Source organism: Bison bison, unplaced genomic scaffold (genome assembly GCF_000754665.1).
Source record: "Bison bison bison isolate TAMUID 2011002044 unplaced genomic scaffold, Bison_UMD1.0 scf7180017864180, whole genome shotgun sequence".
In the NCBI taxonomy this organism is placed as follows: domain Eukaryota; kingdom Metazoa; phylum Chordata; class Mammalia; order Artiodactyla; family Bovidae; genus Bison; species Bison bison.
The window spans coordinates 5,751,561-5,767,882 of NW_011494752.1; the positions used below are offsets into that span (position 1 = coordinate 5,751,561).

At 47.0% G+C, this 16,322-nt stretch overlaps 1 protein-coding gene across 1 annotated transcript in view; it reads left to right on the forward strand.

Moving 5' to 3' along the window:
* Positions 1–16,322, forward strand: part of IGF2BP1 (insulin-like growth factor 2 mRNA binding protein 1) — a 42,886-nt gene that overhangs the window by 18,577 nt on the left and 7,987 nt on the right. The window contains exons 7-14 of the mRNA XM_010843151.1: positions 7,963–8,011; positions 8,540–8,591; positions 11,198–11,202; positions 12,624–12,636; positions 13,024–13,087; positions 14,178–14,459; positions 15,181–15,315; positions 16,268–16,317. Of these exons, the coding sequence (XP_010841453.1) occupies positions 7,963–8,011; positions 8,540–8,591; positions 11,198–11,202; positions 12,624–12,636; positions 13,024–13,087; positions 14,178–14,459; positions 15,181–15,315; positions 16,268–16,317 (650 nt within the window). The remainder of the gene's footprint in view (positions 1–7,962; positions 8,012–8,539; positions 8,592–11,197; positions 11,203–12,623; positions 12,637–13,023; positions 13,088–14,177; positions 14,460–15,180; positions 15,316–16,267; positions 16,318–16,322) is intronic.

Sequence of the window (16,322 nt, forward strand, 5' to 3'; positions counted from 1 at the left end):
TTCCCAGCGGGTCCGTGTTTCCCTTCCCAGCCCCTCCCCGGCCCGTCAACCCCCCCGGCTGCCTGCCTGTCTGGCTGCCCTACCTCTGGATCAGCCTGGCACAGAGCCCTGGGCATTGGGCCAGCTTCTCCTCCCCTCCCCAGCCCCGCCCCCTTTCTCAGCTACTGCCATGCTTGGAGCGTGCCAGGTCCGCCCCCTTCAGAAGCTTTCCTCCACGATTATTTTTTTCTCCACCTCTCCACTCTACAGGGGTAAGGAGGCAGGGTCGGGAGGAAGGACTGGGTCAATAGTGATCTTATGGAAAGGGCAGAGGTTGGCACATTAGGACATCTTTTATGTGTGATTTTTCAGTTGGGCAAAGCAACTGGGATGGGAGCCAGCTTTGGGAGGGGGGCAGTGCCTCTTCTCTGGTGTCAGCTGCATGGGACTCTCTTGTTGAGGAGTCGACAGTATCACCCACTTCTGAAGGGTTACTCTGCCCAGCCCACCCCCTCAATGCAGTCAGCCTTGTCTGTTCCCTTCTCCCATCCCTAACCAAGCTAGGGTGTCCTGCTGGACTGTAAACGCAAAGCAGGAGCTTGCCTAGCTTCCTCATCCCTCCATGCTCTACTGCAGCACAGTGCCTTCACTGTCCAATAGAAACGTGAGGCAAGGCACATCTCTAAGTGTGAATTTTCTAATAGCCACATTGAGAAAAAGTGGAAAAAATTTAATTTTGGCTGTGCTGGGTCTTCACTGTTCGAGGGCTTCCTCGTTTCGGTGGCTTCTCTTGTGCGTAACATGGCCTCACTAGTTGTGGTCACGGGCTTAGTTGCTCTGAGGTATGAGGAATCTTCCTGGACAGGGATCGAACTCATGTCCCCTGCGTTGGCAGGTGGCTTCTTAACCGCTGGACCACCAGGGAAGTTCAAAAAAAGTGAAATTAATGTAGAAGTTTAACTCAGCAAATTATTTTAAAAATTTATTCAAAGATTATTGTCAGCATGCAATCTGTAAAAGCATACTTTTACTACTTTGTTATTATTATTATTAATTTTGGGGGATACTACCTTCCCTGGTGGCTTGGCAGTAAAGAATCCGCCTGTAATGCACGAGACCCAGGTTTGGTCCCTGGGTCAGGAATATCCCCTGGAGAAGGAAATGGCAACCCACTCCAGTATTCTTTGCCTGGGAAATCCCATGGACGGAGGAGCGTGCTGGGTTGCAGGTTCAGAAAGAGTCGGACATAACTGAATAACTGATCATGATGAGCATGAAGTCTTAGGAACCCAATGTGTATTTTATTTTACTGTTAGAGCCTGTTCTAATTCATATGATAAATTTTCATTGGACGCATTTCATCTGTATTTAGAGTTCATAAAATTTAGAGAAGAAAAAGTTAAATTATATAGAACTTTTATTTTAAAGAAAAAATTCAATTGCTAATTTGAAGTGCTCAGTAACCACGTATGACTAGACTAATGGCTACTGCAGTGTGGATAACACAGGTTCAATGCATAGCAGGTGCCAAGAAAGTCTGGAGTGAATGACTCCAGCAGCTGGACACCAGAAACCTTAAGAAAATGGTAATGACCTTGACTGCTGATTAGAATGAAAAGAACATGGTGTTATTGCAAGTTTGAAAAATCTTAATTAGTTGCTCACTCTTTTAAAATAGCCAGGTAATAACCCCAACCCCATCACCAGGCAAGCTTAGTTTTCTAATTGCCCTGGGCTTGTTTCTTCCCACATTTTCGAGGAGATGCCTGGAGGCTGGAGTGAATTTGGGTATCACTGGGGATGAAGTTAAGTGTGGATGTGTGAGAGAGTGTCTTAACTTTGGGCTATGGATGGATTCCAAAGCTTTCATTAACCCATGAAATCTTTAAATTGTGTGCAGAATGTTTGCATCTTTCTGGTGAAGAGTGTTCTTAGCTTTTATCATATTTCCTAATGGGAATCTCCAGGGGAAAAATCGGTTCACAACCACTTATTTAGACCATTAAGACACAAAAAAATCACTCTAATTAAATTAAAAAGGTGTAGGAACTTTTAAAATTAGTGATCCAGTGGTTAGAACTCCATGCTCCCAATGTAGAGTGGTTTGATACCTGATCAGGGAACTAAGATCCCGCATTCCACAGCAAAGATGCCACAGTGGAGATCCTGCATGCCACAACTAAATAAATATTTGGCACAGCCAAATACATTAAAAAAAAGAAAGAAAGCGTATTACTATAGGTGGACAGGGTTGATCTCTATCTGGGAACACAAGATCCAGTAAAATGGGCTAATCCTAATCCTTGTTTCTGTGATGTCAGAAACTGAGGTCTGGAGAGTTGAAGGCCTGACTTGCTCAAGGGCATGCAGCCTGTTAGTCAGAGAACCATGACCTTGGGGAGAGGTGGAGATGAGGGTCTAATCTGGAGAATCTGACTTAATCCTAGTTCTCTGGAGAGATGAAAGCCTTGATTTGATTCTGATAGGGGGCTCTGGGGGTTGGGGCCCCAAGCCTGAACAGTTTTCCAAAACCTACTATTGCCTCTCTCCCCACAGCTGGCTTGCTCCACCTAGATGTAAAGGGAGTCTTCCCACTAGGGGAAGATGAGGTCGCTAGCATAATTGAAGGTCGCATCCTACCCTCTGGACATGGGGGTGGAAGGAGGAAGGAGGCGGTTTGTCTGCAGGAGTTAGAAAAAGAACACTTCTTGGGGCAGGCAGTTTTTAGCTGTCCTCCAGAAGACCTAAAAACTTCTCAGGGTGTGTTCTGTCCAGGTGTGCATTCTGTCGTCTGGGGAGACCCCCTTCTGAAAGTGTTCTGTCTGTGCATCTGCTTGTCTCTCCACTGGACCTCAGACCCGTCCTCCCTGCCCCCATGAGGCTCCTCACCAGGGCCTGGATTCTTGCTAATAAAAATAAAATAAGAAAACTTCATTGGCTTAGACTCATTAATTTTGAATCTGTGATGACATTAAAATTGGGTGAGCTAGAATTATCTTTTTTAAAAAGTTTTTGTTATGGAAAAAAGTATTTTGAAAGTAGAAAGGATAATTAAATAATTCCCCCATGTACCCATCACCAAAAATTACCAAATCATATTTGATCTGTATTAATTTTCCCCCTGGTTACTTTAAAGTAAACCTAGACATGACATTTTATCTGTAACTATTTCAGTATGTATTTCTAAAAATCAATATTTTATCTTTTTGGCCATGCCTTGAGGCTTGTGGAATCTTAGCTTACCAGGGATTGAACTCTTGACCTCTGACGGTGAGAGCTGCTCAGAGTCCTAACTGCTGGTGTGCGTGCCCACGTGCTGTCTCTCTCAGTTGTGTCTGACTCTTTCCCACCGCATGGGCTGTAGCCCTCCAGGCTCCTCTGTCCATGGGATTTTCCAGGCAAGAACACTGGAGTCGGTTGCTATTTCCTACCTCAGGGGATCTTCCCCACCCAGAGATTGAACCCATGTCTCTTGCATCTCCTGCATTGGCAGGCGGAACCTTTTCCACTTTGCCACCTGCAAACCCTCTAAGCACTGGACTGCCAGGGATTCCCTGACTTTTTAAGAATCTAATTTTTTCAAAAATGGTACAAATGAACCTGTATACAAAACAAATAAGACTCACAGATACCGAAAACAAACATTTGGTTACCAAAGCCTGTTCTAATATTATCAAATATCTAGTCAGTGTTCAAAAACCATAGAATCACTTTTAGTGACCTCATCTTCCCCTAGTGGGAAGACTCCCTTTACATCTAGGTGGAGCAAGCCAGTTGTGGGGAGAGAGGCAATAGTAGGTTTTGGAAAACTGTTCAGGCTTGGGGCCCCAACCCCCAGAGCCTCCTATCAGAATCAAATCAAGGCTTTCATCTCTTCAGAGAACTAGGATTAAGTCAGATTCTCCAGAAGTTACAGGTGGGGCGTTTTGACTCCTGGAGAGCAGTACCCACTCAGCATGTCTGCTCTTCACTCTGATGCTTGAACTCTATGAGTGTTTTAAATCTGTCCTCAAGCCAAACCTTTCCTGTATTTTGGCAAAGACTTTTGTTTCCTTTCTGTCATCAGAAAGGCAGCACAAGGGGACGAGCCTCGAAGAGCCTGGAACCAGACAGCCTCTGTGTTTCAGTACTGACTCTGACTCTGGGTATCTGACTTGGCAGATACTCAACCCCTCAATCTCAGGGCCTCAGTGTGTAAAGTGGAGCCACAGTTACCATGGGCATGGATAGTGGGAGGCTTCTTGGAGGTGTAGAATCTGCACCTGGCAACTGGTAAGCACTCCTGAAATGTTCATGTCTTCCTTAATGAACTGTTTTCCTTCCCATTCAAGGTCAATGACATGTCTTTAAAAAGGTTAATAGGGCCAGAGCTCCCTGCCCCGGGGGCGGGGGGGGGGGGAGGCGGGGGCTTCCAGTCATACTTCCAGGTGCCCAGCTCCTGTTCTTCCTGAATCTCTTGTTTTCCTACTATCTCCTTAGCGGTTGCTCAGATGCTTTCCCTCTGGTCTCTCCTGGAATCTCCCCTGGGCTCGAAGGAGGTCACTTGGTCCCTATGGCCCTGGTGTCCCCTGCTTGCCCCCAACCACATCAGAAAGGAGCACCCCCTATGACTCTGTGTCTGGGGAGCTGCCCCAGGGCCCTGCTGGTTAGGGCACGCAGAGAGGGTCAGAGGCCTCAGGGTGTTGGCATCCAGGGAAATAATTTGACTCGTGCACCCATTGCCTTCATTGCCAGGGCCTGGAGGCGTCACTCTTTCACTTCACAAGTTTATCAGCTCCAGGACGGGTGGTGGCTCCTGAACCTTGGGGAGTCCTTTTGCTTTTCTGAACAGTCGGTATTGGAGTTCAGGGTCCTGCTCAGTGTGCAGTGCCCCGTTGCCTGTAGTGCAGAAGCTCCATTCTGAGCTAGTGGAAGCCTGTCTATCAGTCAAATGCTGGATTGGGGCCCTTTGGTTGTCACAGGAGGTGGGGGTGTGGGCTGTGATATTTCCCGCTATTTCCCCATCAGTGCAGAAGCCTAACTGTTTTACTATCACAGGTAGCCATCCTTGTCAGACTTGTAGCCTCTTCCCATGCTAGTGTCCTGGGGACTCGAATTGGGGCTGGGGCAGAGCACCTGGACGGGGCCATGACTTAGCAGGCCTCCTGCCTGTTCCAAGTCCTCACAAAAGCCCTATCCGTTCCCACAGGAGGAAACTGAGGTACTGAGTAAAGAAGTCAGGGCTTCTTAACTTCCATCCTGATCCTCCAAGCCCTCAGCACCCTGCCCTGGCCCAGCTTGTACTGGGCAACCGGAAATGCCTGTAGCACCCTACAGGCGTTATTAGCACCCTACATGGCTAATGAGTTAGCCATGGGTTCCTGGTCCAGTTCTCAACATGGCCCCATGTGCCTTGGGCCTGAAAGAAATTAGGTAGCACCATACTTAATACAAACCAGGCCAAGGGCTTAAAAGACAAAAGCTCTTGGTCTCTGTTTTTGTCAGGGTTTGCCTTGCTGGCCAGGTTTGGAGGCCTGAAGTGGCCTTGTGTGGGTTCCCAGGATTGGGTGTGTGTGCCCTGGAGAGGTGGGTGAGCCATGCCTTTTGGGGGTGGGGGAGGGCTGCAGGATGTCTTTTCTTTCATTGGTTGGGTATCCCTGCCCTCCTTCCCCCTCCTTGTCCTGAAACATTCCAGACATTCCAGACTGCCATTGCTTTCAGGATATGGATTAACATCCCAAACTGAGATTTGATTTCACCTTCCCATCCCCTCCCAACTCTTCCCTACCCTGAAAAGAAAGCCCCTAAAAGAGGGAGTTTGAGTAAGAAGAGGGTATTTTTTTTTTTTTTGAAGAGGGTATTTTTGACCCTTGACCTGAGATTATAGTAAGGGACCATCCTGAAAGTGTGCTCTTAAAACTAAACTTCCGTAGGGGGCTGCTTTAAGCCCTTACTGGTTTGAACTCCAGGCTGGCAGCCGCCCATCCCCTTTGGTCCTTCCAGAAGCATTTGCTTGAGAGAGGTCCTCACTCAGCTTGGGGGACCCCTGTCACTAGCATTAAGGTAGATCAGTGTTCTCAGTCTTCTAATGGTATAAATCACCTCTTCAGTTCGCCAGGAATTTGACTTTCCTCCTGTGAGAGCTCCTGCGTTTTCTTTGCCCATTTCATCACAAAATGAGTTGTTTATGGGAAATCCCATAGGGCATGTGATGCAGATACTGTGAAGCTCACTCTTGGCCATTGAATTGGATCCCAAGAAGCTGGCCTGGTGTGGGACTCGAGGCCCTGGAAGTGGGCTTGTTTCTGATGCTTGTTCTTTTGTCCGGCTATGATCTAACCTCCTTAGATCAGGTTCATGAACCAAACCAAAGTAAAGAACCATTATGGCACATTTCCCTTAAGCTGTTTCAACCCCAGAAGAGATTTCGTTAGTGTATGTCATTGATAAAGACTCTCTATCCTCAAAACTGCAGAGCTAGAAGGGGTCTTAAAGACCCTTCTGTTTCCGTTCTACATCTAAAGACTTGGTCACGGGTGAAATGAGTGAGCTGGCCGAGGGCAGAGAGCCAAGATCAAAACATTTACAGTTAGAGTTTAGCATCCCTTCCCTTGCCCTCATGTGTGTGTAGGGTTTTGTTTTTTATATTTTCTTGTCCACGCCACATGGCATGTGGGATCTTAGTTCCCCCACCAGGGGTGGAACCCATGCCCCTTGCATTGGAAGCGTGGAGTCTGGACCACCTGGGAAGTCCCACTCTTGTGTGTTTTGAGCATGATTTCCCCCAACTTGGCAAGAACTGACTGGGCCCTGTTGCATGTCAGCCAGGAACACAGGGCCTAAAACTTGAGTGGCTTAGTCAGGACAGCCAGTCGGGGGCAGTTGAGGGGCTAGAACCGGACTTTCTTGCTCCCTGCTCTCATTTTTCCCTCGTGCCACTGGAATTTCGTTGGACCATGTCCTGAAACAGAGTTTTGTAATCAAGGATACACAAAGACAAGTGACAATTGACCAATGCAGATCAAGTCAATTGAAATGTTTTAAGCCCAGGGATTAGGGCATTGATTTGGGTGGTGAGCAATTAATTGCCCTGGGCATCAACCTTGAACCTGAAAGCCTTCCTCAGGGAAAATTACATTTTTAAGAGGCAAGATGGGAAGGAGGAACTATAATAAACTGGGAGGAGGGAAGGGGGTGATTATGATGCTGGATTGTGTGTGTTAATCACTCCACCTTAGTATTCACACGTGTGTCTATTATTACATTTTAAGTACGATGCTTACTCCAAACCCTTTGCTAAGCTCTTGATAATATTATCTAACATCACTTTATACCTCCCTGTGAATAGGTATTATCCCTGTTTTACAAAGGAGAAAACTGAGCCTCGAGTTAAATAACCTTTTAAAGATCAGTGCTAAGTGGAGCGCAAGTTTAAATCTGTATCAAAGAAAGAGCTTAGCTACTGCCAGCTATCCTGCTGCAATTTGTTTGCGTATATGTTTCCCCTAATAATTGTGAGCAGCTTGAGGCCAGGCACTTTGTTCTGTCTATCAGTTGTGTCCCCAGCATGTAGAACAAAGTCATCCAGCATGAAGTAGACACCGACTAGAAAGGTATCAGGTGAATGATTCATACAATAATTCGCATAGCTAGCTCTGTATTCCTAGAGTCTGAGACATGGTGGGTGGTAATGGATGGTTACTGAGTAAGATATAATGAGTGAGGAACCTGGGAGAGATGAACAAAGCAGGTATGACTGGGGGGATTATGTTATCCTAGTGCTTAGGGCACCTGGTTTTGGCTTTCCTATCTGTGGTCGCACTGTATTTCGCTCTCTAAAAAGAGGCCAGCTTTCCATTCCCAAAGGTTATCATTCTTAGACTCTTAAGGCTTTGGTGTTGAGTAGAAGGTAGGAAGATAGACTGGAATGAGGACTAAAACCTGCAAGGTCACAGGCCCCTAAAGTATCCAGAGCTGTCACTGATGTTTTCTCTCTAATTTCAGGAGTCGAAAAATACAGATCCGAAATATTCCACCCCAGCTTCGATGGGAAGTAAGTGATTAGGGGAAATTGTTAGTGGGGTCATGGAGACTGGGAGGGAAGTCTTGGTTAGCCTGAGGTGGCAGAGATGACTGGGAGGTGTCCTGCGGGCTTTGTGCTAGGCCAGAGATTCTGAGGGAGGGGGTGGCGGGGTGGACAGTTGGATTGCATCCTCAGCCTAAGACTTGCAGCATGAGTTCTTGGGCATTCCCTCTGGTGAGAGGCATCAGGGAGGTGGGAAGGGTGTTCCCTGAACCCCAAGCTTAATGATGACAGAGGACCGGCTGGAGACCAGGTGCTACAGGTCTGCTTCCAAAAAGGACCTTAAGTTCCACACCCGCTTTTTGAGCACATTCTGTGAAGAAATTCTGATGGCTTACCACCAGCATTAGTACCTAAGAAAGGGCAACCCAAGCAGGTAACATGTTGAGTCCCCACCAAAGGGTTTCCCAGTGCTTTGGGGTGAGGGGTGTGCCCAGTGATGACTTGGTGAGTTCCTGGGGTACTCAGGTTAGCCGTGCTCCCTTCCCCTGCTCTCAGGTACTGGACAGCTTGCTGGCTCAGTATGGTACAGTGGAGAACTGCGAGCAAGGTAAGAGTGGATAGAGGCGGCGGTAGTGGGGTAGGGGTAGATGGGGGTTGGAGGAGTTGTGGGGCGGAAGGGCGGAAATCTGCTCTGCTTCCTTTTCTGGTGCCACATGTCTCTGGAACACCAAAGACAGCCCAGAGGGTACCGTGGAGGGAGGTAGAGTGGAGTGTCCCAGCTCTGGCTCTGCTACTTCTCTGGAACTGGCTTCTCCTCTGGTTAAAAAGAGAATCAGCAAATCACTCATTCCCAGCATGGAGTCTCCATGGGCCAGCCAAGGTAGAAACAGAGGTTCCCTGGATTTTAGAAATAGGTTAAGAATGGAAGCTGTGCGTGCAAGCTAAGTAAATCTGTAGCCCTTTTATTTTAAAAGCTTCGTAACTCTTGGTTTTTGTCTGAAATAATCAACAGGTTGTCTTTTTTTGGGGCGGTGGGCAGAGAGGGTAGAAACTGATTATCAGCTACGTGTCTTTGGTTAATTAAAAAAAAAAAGGCAGAGAATCACTTTTGCACATATTGATGGGCAGGCAAAATCTTTCTCAAGACTGGGCCCACGGGAACTTCCCTGGTGGTCCAGTGGCTAAGATTCCGTCTCGCAATGCAGGGGGCTTGGGTTCAATCCCTAGTCAGAGAACTAGATCCCACATGCCACAGCTAGGACCTGGCGCAGCCAAAAAAAAAAAAATAGTAGGCCCACAGTTCAGTTCAGTCGCTCAGTCATGTCTAACTCTTTGCTACCCCATGAACCGTAGCATGCCAGGCTTCCCTGTCCATCACCAACTCCTGGAGTTTATCCAAACTTATGTCCATTGAGTTGGTGATGCCATCCCACCATCTCATCCTCTGTCATCCCCTTCTTCTCCTGCCTTCAATCTTTCCCAACATCAGGGTCTTTTCAAATGAGTCAGCTCTTCACAGCAGGTGGCCAAAATATTGGAGTTTCAGCTTCAACATCAGTCCTTCCAGTGAACACCCAGGACTGATTACCTTTAGGATGGACTGGTTGGATCTCCTTGCAGAAGGAGAAATAATAAAAAAGAATTCTAGATCATGAAAAGTTTGCTATGATTTTTGAAGTTTCTCCAAAAACTTCTTAAGTTCTTCTCAAATTGCTTAAGATTATAAATTATTTTCAGAGGAAATGAGCTAAAATAAAATTTGGAGGACTTGCTTGGTGGTCCAGTGGTTAAGAGTCCACCTGCCAATGCAGGGAGTATGGGTTTCATCTGATCTGGGAAGAGGGAAGATTCCACATGCCATGGGGCATGGTGCATCAGAGCCCTGGGTGCCACAGCTCCTGAAGCTGGCTGTCTAGAGCCCTTGAGCTGCAACTACTGAAGCCCTTGTGCCTCTGGCCCACGCTCTGCAACAAGAGGAGCCATAGCAATGAGAAGCCCACCTATGGTAATGGAGAGTAGTCCCTGCTCGATGCAACTAGAAAAAAGCCCATGTGTAGCAATGAAGACCCGGCTCAGCCAAAAGTGAATGAATGAATGAATAAAAATTTGAAGTGTTTTGGGCTGGACATAAAGTAGAGCTTGGTCATTAGGCAGACAAAATGGTTTGAGTTTGCAGATCTTTAAGAAACCTAGACAAGACAAAATATTCATCTCCAAATTCTAAATAGGCAAGCTGTAAATCATTACAAATGATTAAAATACTCGCCTGCACAAGAATCTGAGGTGCTGAATCAGTCGAACAGGTTCTCTTCTGCCCTGACCCTGGAGCTTGCTTTTACTATAAGCACCAGGACATAATTGGAAGCACTGATAACCATTGCTCAGTCCCTGATAACCATTGTCCAGTCCTGCTTACATCTTAGACTGATGACTCAGTTACTCCTGGACAGACAGCAGTGGCTTGGGAGTACGTTGGAGAGCTTCACTAGGGGTGCCCAGCAGGGGTCACTGCTAGTTCAGAGGCTCACCAGAGAACCATAACACACGGAATCTGGGGGCGATGCCTGCTCCCTGGAGAAAACAGAATGGCAAATGTTTGCTTTTGTAACAATAAACTCTTCGTCTGCTCAAACGCCGCTTACTAAGCAATGCCCTTTCTGTCCACCCTACGTGAAATTATACCCCTGACCACCACCTCCTTTTCCGTGCTTTGTATTTCTCCATAGCACTCAACCCCTTCTACTTTTTTGCAGGGAGAACATGAATTTTTTTTTTAATTGAAGTATGGTTGATTTATAATATATTAGTTTCAGTTACACACCATAGTGATTCAGCATTTTTCAACATTATACTCCATTGAATGTCATTACAAGATAATGTCTGTAACTCCCTGTGCTGTGCAATTTATTTTTATCCTTTGACTGTTTTGTTTACTTATTTATTTATTGGCTTGTGGGATCTTAGTTCCCTGACCAGAGATCCAACCTTGGCAGTGAAACCGCTGGGTCCCAACCTCAGGCTTGCCAGGGAATTCCTGTCATTTTACTTTATACATAGTAGTTTGTATCTGTCGGTCCATACCCCCGTACCCTTGATGCCCCCCACCCCCGCCTTTTTTAGTAATCACTAGTTTGTCTTCTGTATCTGTGTTTCTGTTTTGCGTATATATTCATCTGTATTTTTTAGATTTCCCATATGGCTGATATCACACAGTATTTGTCTTCCTTTGACATTTCACTAAGTGTAATATGCTGGCAACCCACTCCAGTGTTCTTGCCTGGAGAATCCCAGGGACGGGGGAGCCTGGTGGGCTGCCGTCTGTGGGGTCGCACAGAGTCGGACACGACTGAAGCGACTTAGCAGCAGCAGTAGCAGCAATATGCTCTTGGTCCATCCACATCTCTGAAAATGGCAAGATTTAATTTTTTTTTTTTATGGTTGAGTAATAGTCTATTATCATACCATCTTTTCACAGTCTTTGCTTATTATATTTTTTGCTTTCTCTTCTTACTAGTATGTTTAACCTCCGTGAGAGCAGAGGTTTTGTTTGATTCACTCCTGTATTTCCACTTAACTGCTAGAAGATTCTTGCAGAATCTTCCTCTCCACTGAGTTGGGAGAGCTCTACTGACAGGCCAGAGGGGCCAAGAGTGGTCTGCACTGCAGTTTTGTGGTGATAAGTGCCATTGGTATTGTAGGGGGAGGGGTGGATTTGTTTTTTTTTTTTGGTCCAAGTCCCCCACGCCAGGGCTGAGCAGTCTCAATTCAGTTCATTCGCTCAGTTGTGTCCGACTCTTTGCGAACCCGTGGCCTGCAGTATGCCAGGCTTCCCTGTCCATCACCAACTCCCTGAGCTTCCTCAAACTCATTTTGAGTCGGTGATGCCATCCAACCATCTCATCCTCTATCGTCCCCTTCTCCTCTGCCTTCAATCTTTCCCAGCATCAGGGTCTTTTCCAGTGAGTCAGTTTTTCATATCAGGTGGGCCAAGTATTGGAGCTTCAGCTTCAGCATCAGTCCTTCCAATGAATATTTAGAACTGATTTCCTTTAGAATGGACTGGTTTGATCTCCTTGCAGTCCAAGGGACTCTCAAGAGTCTTCTCCAACACCACAGTTCAAAAGCATCAATTCTTTGGTGCTCAGCTTTCTTTATGGTCCACCTCTCACATCCATACATGACTACTGGAAAAACCATAGCTTTGACTAGATGGACCTTTGTCAGCAAAGTAATGTCTCTCCTTTTTAATATGCTGTCTAGGTTGGTCATAGCTTTTTTTCCAAGGGGCAAGCATCTTTGAATTTCATGGCTGCAGTCACCATCTGCAGTGATTTTTGAGCCTAAGAAAGAGCCCTGCTTTCTTGAGCAGGTCTAGGGGACCCAAAATCACAAGACAGTGATACATAAAGCATAGGTTAATTTTATTAATTCAAAATGGGGGAAGACTATGTGGCCAGATCACATGGAACATCCAACCCAAGTCCATTCCCAAATCCTGCCCCTCCAGACTCCATGGCAGACTCTTGTAAACTTATTCAGCTAGGTGAATGATACACTTTTATTTGATCAGTGAATACTTGAGGGTACTCTAAAATGGATTTAGGTGTTTTCTCAAATCTCTTCGGGGATGTCCTTACAGACCTTTTCTTTGTGTAATCTCACTCAGTGTGTGATTTTTAACTAGTATAAATTTGTTTCTAAGAATACATTTATTTCCAGATTGGGGTATATGTGTATGTGAGTGCTCTCTGCTGCATAACTGCTGATATGTTGACTGCACATCCGTGTGTATGCCTGGCTCTCTTGAGGGCTGGCAGGGAAATCGAAGGAAGACATTAAAGTTAAAGGAAAATGATAGGCTAATTTGAATTTTCCAGGAGTTGTGATGAAAGGGGCCTGTAGAGGAAATGCTCTGCTTTGTCATTCAAGTGTTTCCTTCTTGACTGCATGGCCCTCAGAGATGAGCCTTTTAAGAACATCATTGGTGCCATCTCCAGGACTCACTGCTCTAACCCTGATCTCTCTTTTTGCTCCCCCAGTGAACACGGAGAGTGAGACGGCAGTAGTCAATGTCACCTATTCCAACCGGGAACAGACCAGGCAGTGAGTGGACCCTGAAGTGGGATAGGGAGGGTCTCTGTGGAGGTTGGGAGCCAGGTGCCCCTGCTTTGACAAGAGTGGGCACCGGCCCCGCCTGCCCTCTCATTTTGTTGCACCCAGTGCCAGACTCTTGTCATTTGGTTCAGGAATCTCAGAGGTTCAGAAACCTCCCTGGGGTTGATAGGATAAACTTTGAAGACCCAAAGACTTCCCCAGAGGAGGTGGGAAATCCTTTTTAGAAGATCCTGGTTTTTGATAGGTCTCCGATTGCGGACCATAGGATCCTTTGCTGTGTTGATGGTGCCATCTAGTGGTGATGAGAAGGAACTGAGACCTAAAAGATTTGTGATGTGGCAGAAGCAGACATTTTATTCATATCTCCGGAATCACCTTGAGTCCCCTCACATCCACAATTTCTGGCTCCCTAGCCGTTTGGTTGAGTCACCCTGCCCCACCCCATTGGTACTGATAGTCTTCATTTATATTCTGTTATAGGCCTTTTGCCACATTTTGCTTTTGATGGCTTTCTCGTTCCTTCAACATGTTGCCTCTATCCCATTTGTTTCCTCCAACCTAGTTTAAAACTGTACCACTTTCTCAAACCTTCAGTTTTCTTTCAGGTGTCTACTGGGCTCAGAATTTTCTGGAGGTCCCTGTGGCCAGTCTATGGGCCTTAACTTGGTTTTAAGTCCACACTTGCTTACGTCTTACTGCATATTGTTGCTTTGTTAACATTTCTAACCAGCCCAGGGAATGGATGGCACATGGCCCCTCCCTTCAGTGTTCACTAGTCCTGGTTTGCAGACATTCCAGATAGACTTAAACTTCTGCAAGCCACTTCTTCTGTTTCCATGGAGTTTACTTGGAAACTTGAAATTAACAAGCCAATCCCCAAATTCAATGGAAATAGCTTATTTTTGTCTTATTTAGACTGGGTGTCTCTAAGGTGAAGGTGGGAGTGTGGGCAGGTGGTCATCTCCCTTTCTTCTGGAATGTTCCATGTTGTAACCCAGCTGAGTGCTTTATACCTGGAGAGCATTTGGTGTGATTTGCATGGATTGGAGTGACCAGTAGATTTTCTCTCTGTCCTCAGAGCCATCTTGAAGCTGAACGGCCACCAGCTAGAGAATCATGCCTTGAAGGTCTCTTACATTCCTGACGAGCAGATCACACAGGGTCCTGAGAACGGGCGCCGAGGTGGCTTTGGCTCTCGGGGTCAGCCCCGCCAGGGCTCCCCTGTGGCAGCTGGGGCCCCAGCCAAACAGCAGCAAGTGGACATCCCCCTACGGCTCCTGGTGCCCACTCAATATGTGGGCGCCATCATTGGCAAGGAGGGTGCCACCATCCGCAACATCACAAAACAGACCCAGTCCAAGTGAGTCTTGGCTGCAGGGGAAGTAGAGGTGGGGCCAGAAAACAGTGGTTGGTGCCCAGGAGGCGAGGCCCCCTCCTGGAAACAGACGGAGGGGTTTCAACTCAACTTTACCTCTTAGGAAATGTTGGGAGATAGAATAGGCCTGGGATGTGCCATTTGGTGGCAGTGGCTGGGCCACACACTATAGTTGTAAGAAGGGTTTCTTTGTAGAGTTTCTCATGGAGCAAAGCTAGTCTTGGGAAGAAAGCCTCCTTAGTGCTCTGTGACCTCAACACTGGTTATTGGTGGCAGCAGGACAGGCCAGTCAGGGACCTCAGTGAGAGGCGTAGTTCTGACCTTCTCCCATTGCACATAGCCACCGCTCTTCTCTAATCTTTATAGCTGATCTGTGGAACAGAACAGGTCATTTTGTGTTCTGATTCATAATGCACCCTTTTATTGTTTGCTTTTAATTTGACACAGTGTACCATCCCTTTATAGTTGTTTCAAGGGGGAAACGCAGCTTCAGAGCTGAGGGCTGTTGATCCCCAGCCCTGGATTCCCATGAAAGATGCCATCGTTCTCGGCTGCCGCCTCCTGACTGAGACAGAATCCATAGCAACAGGCTGCCCTTTCCTTGCCTGTCTCAGTTCCACACTTGGCCTTGTTCCAAGAAGAGCGGGCCTGTACTTTGTTTTGAGGAGATTCACCAGGGACAGCTAACCATCCATGTGCTTGTTAGGATCGACGTACACAGGAAGGAGAATGCAGGTGCTGCCGAGAAGGCCATCAGTGTCCACTCGACCCCTGAGGGCTGCTCTTCTGCTTGTAAGATGATCCTGGAGATTATGCACAAGGAGGCCAAGGACACCAAAACGTAAGGCGTTAGCTTCTCTGGGCACTGTCGCCTCCTCAACTCTTAACACAGACAAACAGGGGACACAGAAATTGTACAACAGGGTAAAAGCTGAAAAATGAGTCCTCCTCCTTGTAAATAAGGGCCTGTGTATCCTGGCAGTGCTGTGCCCTCGTAGGCATGCGCACACATATGTATATGCATGTGTTTTAGCACACGTAGGATCATTGTGAACATACTGTCTCGCAGTCTGTTCTTTCCACTGCTGTGCATCAGTACATAGGATCACCTTGTTCTTGATTAGCTGCATAGAACTCTGTGAAAGAAAGTTGCACAGTCGTGTCCGACTCTGGGCAGTCCCATGGACTGCCAGGCTCCTCTGTTCTTGGGGTTCTCCAGGCAAGCATACTGAAGTGGGTTGCCATTCCCTTCTCCAAGGGCTCTTCCCGACCCTGGGATTGAAACCGGATCCTCCTGCATTGCAGGTGGATTCTTTACCAACTGAGCCACTAGCCCAAAGGTACACAGAATTCTGTGAAAGTGGAAGTGCTCAGTCATGCCCAACTCTTTGCGACCCCATGGACTATATGGTCCGTGGAATTCTCTAGGCCAGAATACTGGAATGGGTAGCCTTTCCCTTCTCCAGCGGATCTTCCTGACCTAGGAATCGAACTGGGGTCTCCTGCATTGCAGGTGGATTCTTTACCAACGGAGCTAAATTCTACAGTATGCCCATTTGAGAGTATACCCTTGGATGAGCTTTTAATACAAGTCTATTTACAAAAACCATCACCACAGTTAAGGAGTGTGCCCATCACCCATCGTGACCCGTGCCTTTGCCACCGGTCCCTACTCCCCATTTCTCGCCCACTGATTGTTTGAAAACATGATTTGGTTCTGGCGTCTGTCCTGGAAACCCGCATCTGCAGTGGCCTACCATCTAAGGAGCTCTTGTGCCTCACTTCTTTCCAAGGGCTGACGAGGTTCCCCTGAAGATCCTGGCCCATAATAACTTTGTGGGGCGACTC